Genomic DNA, 7,015 nt, shown 5'->3' with positions numbered 1-7,015 from the left:
TACAAGTATGTTGGGTTAGGGGTGAGGCAGTTGAGGGAGTTTAACTTAGCTTTATTGGGTAAATGGTGTTGGAGGTTATTGATGGATATAGAGAGTTTATGGTTTAGAGTGCTAGCAGCTAGGTATGGGATGGAGGGAGGTAGGGTGAAAGAGGGAGGGTGGCGATGGTCTGCGTGGTGGAGGGAGATTGTGAGAATTCGGGAGTGTGCTGATGGTGTGAGGTGGTTTCGGGAGAGTGTCTCAAAGAAGGTGGGGGATGGGTCTGATACCTTGTTTTGGACAGACTCATGGCTAGGAGATAGTGCTTTGTGTGTGAGGTTTGGGCGTTTGTTTGAGTTGACAGAGAATAAATCTGCTACGGTAGCTGAGATGTCTTTGTTAGGTTGGGGGGTTGGCAGACAAGAGTGGGCTTGGAGAAGGCGGTTGTGGGTGTGGGAGGAGGAGATGTTGGGGGAGTGTCAGACCTTACTACTTACTATATCTTTGCAGACACGTACTTTACACAGATGACAGTGGTTGCCAGATCCTTATCATGGTTACTCTGTTCGTGGTGCATATCAGTTATTGACTTCTCAGGACATGGATGATTTGGATGATGGTCACGATCTTATATAGCATAGACAAATTCCTTTGAATGTGTCGATTCTTGCATGGAGACTTTTGAGGGATAGGTTGCCAATGAAGACAAACTTGGTTACTCGAGGTATTATTTCAGCGGATGCACGCTATTGCGTGTCTGGATGTGGAGAGGTCAAATCAGCATATCACTTATTTCTCACTTGCAGTTTTTTTGGTTCTCTCTGGTCGATGGTTCGGGCTTGGATTGGTTCTATAACGGTGGATGCCAACAACTTATATATATATATATATATATATATATATTTCATTTTCACCTTTTAAAAAAAAAAAATTGTTGATTGATAAATTAGAGCAGAAAAAAGATTAAAACGGTGTACAAATTATAATCAACATATATAGACATTAGTCAATATCTTACACACCACAAATATAGATTAACTCTCTAATTAAAGAACCTATATGAAAACCGAAATAAAAAATAAAAAACATACATGGTATTGATTAAAAGAGTCTATAATCGGTAACTGAGACAAAAAATTTATAAAGTCTAGATAAAATATTAGTTTTAAATAAAATATTGACCAGAGTCTAATAAGTATTCGGGCTGGTTGGGCAGTGGATCTGCAACCGTCTACAATTCATTTGGAATCCAACTCAAAACATGAACATAATTTACCCTATTAACTAGATATTCAACAAATAAATTAAGCGTAAGTATAATTCAGTCGAAAATTGCATGAACGTTAATTTACAAAGATACAAGTTTAATGAATTTAAGATTTCACAGTTTTTTATATTTATTTTTTCGAAACAATTTTTTATATTTAAAATGTGTAAATCAATCCATTAAATAAACAAAAAGTTAATTAATTTCTAAAAAGCAAGGCATGCATGTGGCTCCCTCCGTCCTAAAATATAAGCAAAAATTGGTCGATGAAAATTAATGTATTTGATTTAAAATTTAGTCCAGATACATTCACTTTTGTTGACCTCTTTTTACTTATATTTTAGGACAGAGTGTACTTATTAAGAAAAAACATGTGGTTGTAAGAGAGGAACAACTTAACTGTCATGTAGTACATTATCCAAGAAGCATCGCTTTCCTTACGCGCCCGAGTTCAACTCAACAAACAGCCATAACATAACAATAATTGCAGTTTGTTATCTGCTCCTCCTAGTACATACACAATTCCAGTCACATGATGTATCTACTAAATAAAGGAAAAAAATATATAATCGCAATAAGTTGTTAAAATAAAAGTGCTTTTTTTAAACAAATCTATATATATATAAAAGATGATAAACTTTGCAACCCTAATTGGAAACCCTAATTAGCTAACCAATTAGTGCTTAACACATTTGCCTCATATCCAATTGTATGTTGCCACCATGTGCTTGTCTTGGCCCAATGATCATGTTCCACATACAACTTTGAAACCATCTATATGTCACACATGCAAGCTTCACATGACAAGTGTGTTGGTTGTGATGCAGAGAAGATAACTAGAAGCAATATGTAACACATGCATTAGGTCCAATGACATATGTATTTCTCTTTTCCCAAATTTTTTTCATTTGTAATGTTTTTTTCTCTCTCTTCTCTCCCTCTCTCTCTCTCGTACGCTCTCTCTTTTTCTCACCATCACTTTCATCTCTCCTCCGTGCCTCATCTCCTCCTCCACCACCGCATCCACCACAACCTCCACCACCACCTACAAATCGATCTCCGAATCAGAACGTCCTCTCCGCTTCCGGTGATGCCGCCGTCATCAGAATCACGTTATTCTTCCTCTCAGGTAGGCCGAAAATCATCAACCCTAACCCCCAAATTTCAATTCCTCAAATTTAGATCTTGCATGTTTGAAATCCTCCATGAAATTGGATCTTTGGATGTCAATAAATTCAATTGACTAGAAAAATCTCTTTTCTCTTTCAAACTGTTTTCGTTTTTTTTTTTTAATTTTAATTGTTTGTTGTTACAACAGGTTCCTCGTGTCAATTTGCTCATAAACTTTGTAGAAATCATAACTCTTATTGCTGCAGCTGCAACAGGTACTTTGTTAATCTTTCTATGAACTGACAATATCTATAGTTTGGTTATTTCTGATCTTTGGTTAATACTATTGATTTTTATGGTTTTGTTTTATGATTTCTACAAAGATCCAGTTCTGCCATTGATTTCCCTATATGGGTTTTCAAACTCACAAGTGATTTTGTGGTATAATAGAAATTGGGAATTGGAAGAAGTATGTGAAACCCGTATTCTGGACAGGGGCTCACTAAAACGGTAACTGCTCTTCCTCTATAACTCCGAATTTAGTGTGGTTTGTCTCTATGGTTAGCTAACGAAATTCCGGTCGTTCCGACGCCAATATTATGAATTATGGAGCTGTATTGAATCCTGCAGACGCGTTTGAAGTTCAGGGTCAGGTGCAGAATTTTGGGTTTGAGGTTAGCATCATGATCATCATCTTGAGCTACTGGGAATTCTATGGAGTAGCTCATTTCTTAAAGTTTCTGAGTTAATCTCATTCAGGTGGGTTCCTTTAGGAAAAACTCACTTTAATAGAGTAGCTTTAATAGTTTTCCCCAAATTCAATTATGCATGTTAACTTAGGGATTTAGGATTAATTAGGAAAACTCTTGAATTGAATTAATTAATGACTTAAACAATACATAAGCTAAATTGAACTCTGCAATATTTTGGATTATTTTGTAGTTTTTTTTTTGTGTGTAGGTTTTGATATGTGATTTCTTGAATCCATCATGGGACAAGAGTGAGTAACATGAAATTTGATTTGAGGGTAGTTTTGATTCAGTTTCAATTATTGCTTTTGACCGTGTCGCTTCTACCGTCAAGTCTGCAGTTGATATTCAAACACCGGGTGATCTTATAACTCTTATTGCTGCAGCTACAACAGGTACTTTGTTAATCTTTCTATGAACTGACATTATCTATAGTTTGGTTATTTAAGAAGTTCAATCGCGATTTTGTCCTGGTTCATTGTCTGGTTGGGTTTGTAAAACATTGTTTTCTATGCTTGTAAGATGTAAGATTTTCTACGGGTGATAATGAAGGTACTACTAATTTAGTTTACCATTGAGGCTTATCTTTTTATTTTTATTTTTTTATAATGTGCTTAGTGATTTAGCTATGAAGTGAGAATATTAAAATAATATTGATTTTGAGTTTGCATACTTACATCATGCATTTTTAATTTGCTTGGACAGTTTGCATGCTCTGAATGTTCCATGATTCAAATCTTTGCATAAGCACTATCCAGGCATCAAGTGGCATGATTGTAGATGCAAAATTCAGAAAAGCATGCACCTTGTGATGCTAACTCCTCTTTAAACTCTTTATTCTAATTGTGTTTTATGTTGCTACAAGCACTTAATAGGCCTAAGCTTCTCTTCACATTTCTTTGGACTCTTTTATGCTGCTATCATGTGCTTCATTGTTTATAACTTCATTTTGCATTGTGATGTTAATTTGAGACACGGTCATATTTTCTTCGATACAGGGTAAAAAGGCTACTGCTTTTCCTGCCATGTGCAGCAAGTTATCAGATCAGAGTGAAGTAGAAAACAGGGTTGTTGTTGATGGGACACTATGCACTATTTCATATCGTTTGAGGTATGAGATGTTAATTTATGCATAAATTTTTCACATCGAGTTTTTCCCAAAGTTGATCAATTTTTTCTATCATAATTTGCTTTTTTGAATCTTTTGCAATAGACTTGGTTTTAAGAAGTAGATCAATTTTTGCGGTTTTGGTTTTGCAACTTATTTGCTAACCATTTTACTTTGCTAATTTGCTTTATTACCAGCAGATGCCTCGGAACCTCCATTGAGTTTGCATTAGTTATTGTGCAGAAGCTGTTTGGACGCAATTTAGCTCTAGAACTTGCAAAGACAACAGTGTTCACAAGCCCATAATGTATTTAAATGAGTAATACTTTCCTCCTAATGTATCAGACATTTGTGTATGATTATGAATAACCAAGTATTTGAATGAGTTGTAAGTTACTTTCAATAGCCCAATTTGCGATAACTTAATTTGTATTTGGATCCTTTGCAGTCAGAATTTCGTCGCAGTCAGTCTATCTAAGCTATTGATAGATATCAAGTGGTTCGTGGCATGACTTTGACCGATCAGAAACTAAAGATGGATGTCAAAATATACGATGCTGCAAGATCCAAAACCAAAACCAGATTCAAGTATCTGTTGAAAAGAAAAATAGGAAAGATATATTTCAAAGATGGATGGTATGATGGGGGCTTGAAGAAGGTTTTTTTAGTTGGCTGTGAGTTCTCTATTTTTTGCTTCTTTGTATATGTATGATATGTTATACTTATATTGGACTTAAGATTACCCTTTTTAATTTTTGCAGATCTGGTGTGTATCCTTATATGAAATTAGTTGTCATCCAAGCATAGACTTTGCAGCAAAGAAAGTAACTGTTGTTGGAGATGTGACTCAATTGAGTGTAATGGCAAGCATAACAAAGGTGAAGTCTGCATAAATTTGGCCAGAATTTGCTTCACCAATTGGAGCTACAAGTGGTGCTGCTGAATAAAGGAAATAAACTATAGGTGCTTTCGTATGCTTTGAGTCTGTATTAGGTGGTAGTTTAATTAGTGTAAATGAGAATGTTAGCAAGTGAAGTTGTGGCTTTGAAGAGATATTGGTAGTTTATTTAGAAGGAGCTTTATCTTTGCATAAGGATTGACTATTGAAACCGATTTTCATAATGAGTCTGATGTGTGGATATAAATAGTGGATCATATAAGTAAAGATTCATTTTTTAAATTCATTGTGTCTTTGGTTAAAAGCCACTTATGAATTATCAATTTTGTCAATTTTCTTTTAATTTTTGCTGGATGAGAATTTCAAAATATGATACAACTTTCACAACATGGAATTAATGACACAATATTATTATAAGAATATCCATGGAAAAATGGCTACAATTTTGTTCAACCTTAAAGTTTGAAAATCCTTCCAAGTTATATATTTTTTTTCAAGGCTCAGTCACGGGTCTTTGAAAGCTCCAATATAATCATTGATAGTTTGGTGTTGATAATTTTTACCTAAAAAATTGTAGACCTTTTCATAAGCAGGGCGTAAAAATTATGAATCTCTCTATCAATACTCGGAGGTTGAAGTATCTTGAAAAAGTCATAAACCTTTCTATAAGTAGAGGTTGAAGTGTGAATCTTTCTATTAAATTTTATTAATGTCACGGGTCATTGAAAGCTCAACTATAAAATTCGATGTGACTGAGCCATCTACCAATAGGGTGATTCACGGGTCTTTGAAGGCTCTACTATAAAATTCGATATGACCGAGTCATCCACTTATGAAAGGAAAGATAGTCGACAACAATTGTTCACAAGAAGCTATTGTTTGGGAGTCATATTTTGCTATTCAACAAGCCAAATATAGTAAACTAATGCACGAGCAAATTGTCCACGGCAAGAAGAGTACCCGTGTTGGTTCCAGTTTTTGTGATCCAATTGACCTTTAATTTGTTTTTGTTGTTTTCTGGTATGAATCTGTACTTCATTTACTTTGTTTTAATTGCGACATGATACTATTTCATTTGCGACGTAAATGATGTCCCCCTTTGATAATTTTCGCATCCAATTTACCTTTAATTTGTTTTTGTTGTTTTCTGATATGAATCTGTACTTCATTTACTTTGTTTTAATTGCGACATGATACTATTTCAATTGCGACGTAAATGATGTCCCCCTTTGATAATTTCCGCATGTTCATGACTATCTTTTTCGGCTAATAGCATCCATGATTGGTATATAAATGATGCCCCCTTAAGGAATTTGCATATGCTTATGACTAATTACCTCGGCACATAGCAACCATGATTGGTATATAAATCACGTTCCGGTGAACCCGTGCAACGCACGGGCGGCCGTCTAGTTAAGGAAAAAAGAGCTAAAAATAGCATATTATTTTGAATGCTTTAATTACCTTTTTTAGTCTATACTATGTCGAGAATAAAAAGCATCATTGAGTGTTCTAGAAGATACTCTTAATGAGATAAACTATAAATAAAAATTATCTTTTTATTTTTATAGGATAATTAATATATCTAATTTATATTTCATCCGTCAATTATATATTGAGACGGAGGGAGTATTATGGATCAAATACATCAATTATGTAAAAATTCTATTTTTTTTGTTTTGTTTAAGTAGTTTAGTGACTAGAAAATTCATTATAAAGATGAATAAGTGGAGTGTCCCGGGTTCGAACCCGAATTCCTGCACATATAATCGATGTCCCTACCAACTGAGCTAAGCTCGCGGGAACTATAAAAATTCTATATTAATCTATCTAAAATGATAAATTTTGATTATATTTTATCACAAAAGAAATATTTTGATACGTGAGACATACATTATTCTTTA

The 7,015-nt window shown here is 34.4% G+C and overlaps 1 protein-coding gene across 46 annotated transcripts; it reads left to right on the top strand.

The window, feature by feature from the left end:
• Positions 1–1,689: 1,689 nt before the first annotated feature.
• On the top strand, positions 1,690–5,393 carry LOC123905907. Of its 46 annotated transcripts, none has more exons than XR_006808618.1 (11): positions 2,057–2,375; positions 2,565–2,631; positions 2,807–2,866; positions 2,987–3,115; positions 3,317–3,356; positions 3,447–3,500; positions 3,811–3,913; positions 4,104–4,216; positions 4,411–4,532; positions 4,662–4,887; positions 4,975–5,393. XR_006808618.1 is itself a non-coding variant. In XM_045955684.1 (5 exons), exons 1-4 carry the CDS (start codon positions 2,124–2,126, stop codon positions 2,994–2,996), a joined length of 456 nt encoding a protein of 151 aa, XP_045811640.1. In that variant the 5' UTR covers positions 2,116–2,123; the 3' UTR covers positions 2,997–3,115; positions 3,299–3,493. The 46 variants fall into 46 exon arrangements, 1 of the variants encoding a protein (XP_045811640.1); XR_006808589.1 differs by having other exon boundaries at positions 3,440–3,500; positions 4,414–4,532; XR_006808615.1 differs by having other exon boundaries at positions 1,761–2,375; positions 3,440–3,500; positions 3,811–4,216.
• The last annotated feature ends 1,622 nt before the right edge of the window (positions 5,394–7,015 follow it).

This window comes from Trifolium pratense, linkage group LG2 (genome assembly GCF_020283565.1).
Source record: "Trifolium pratense cultivar HEN17-A07 linkage group LG2, ARS_RC_1.1, whole genome shotgun sequence".
Taxonomy (NCBI): Eukaryota; Viridiplantae; Streptophyta; class Magnoliopsida; order Fabales; family Fabaceae; genus Trifolium; species Trifolium pratense.
The sequence above is the reverse complement of the archived record's forward strand: the minus strand, read 5'-3'. Positions and strand labels throughout refer to the sequence as shown.

Excerpts from the sequence above, each read along its gene's own strand:
- LOC123905907 (XM_045955684.1), top strand. The coding sequence starts at position 2,124 with ATGTATTTCTCTTTTCCCAAATTTTTTTCATTTGTAATGTTTTTTTCT. Across the intron at positions 2,376-2,564 it reads CACGTTATTCTTCCTCTCAG|GTTCCTCGTGTCAATTTGCT; the intron begins GTAGGCCGAAAA and ends TTGTTACAACAG. Across the intron at positions 2,632-2,739 it reads TATTGCTGCAGCTGCAACAG|ATCCAGTTCTGCCATTGATT; the intron begins GTACTTTGTTAA and ends ATTTCTACAAAG.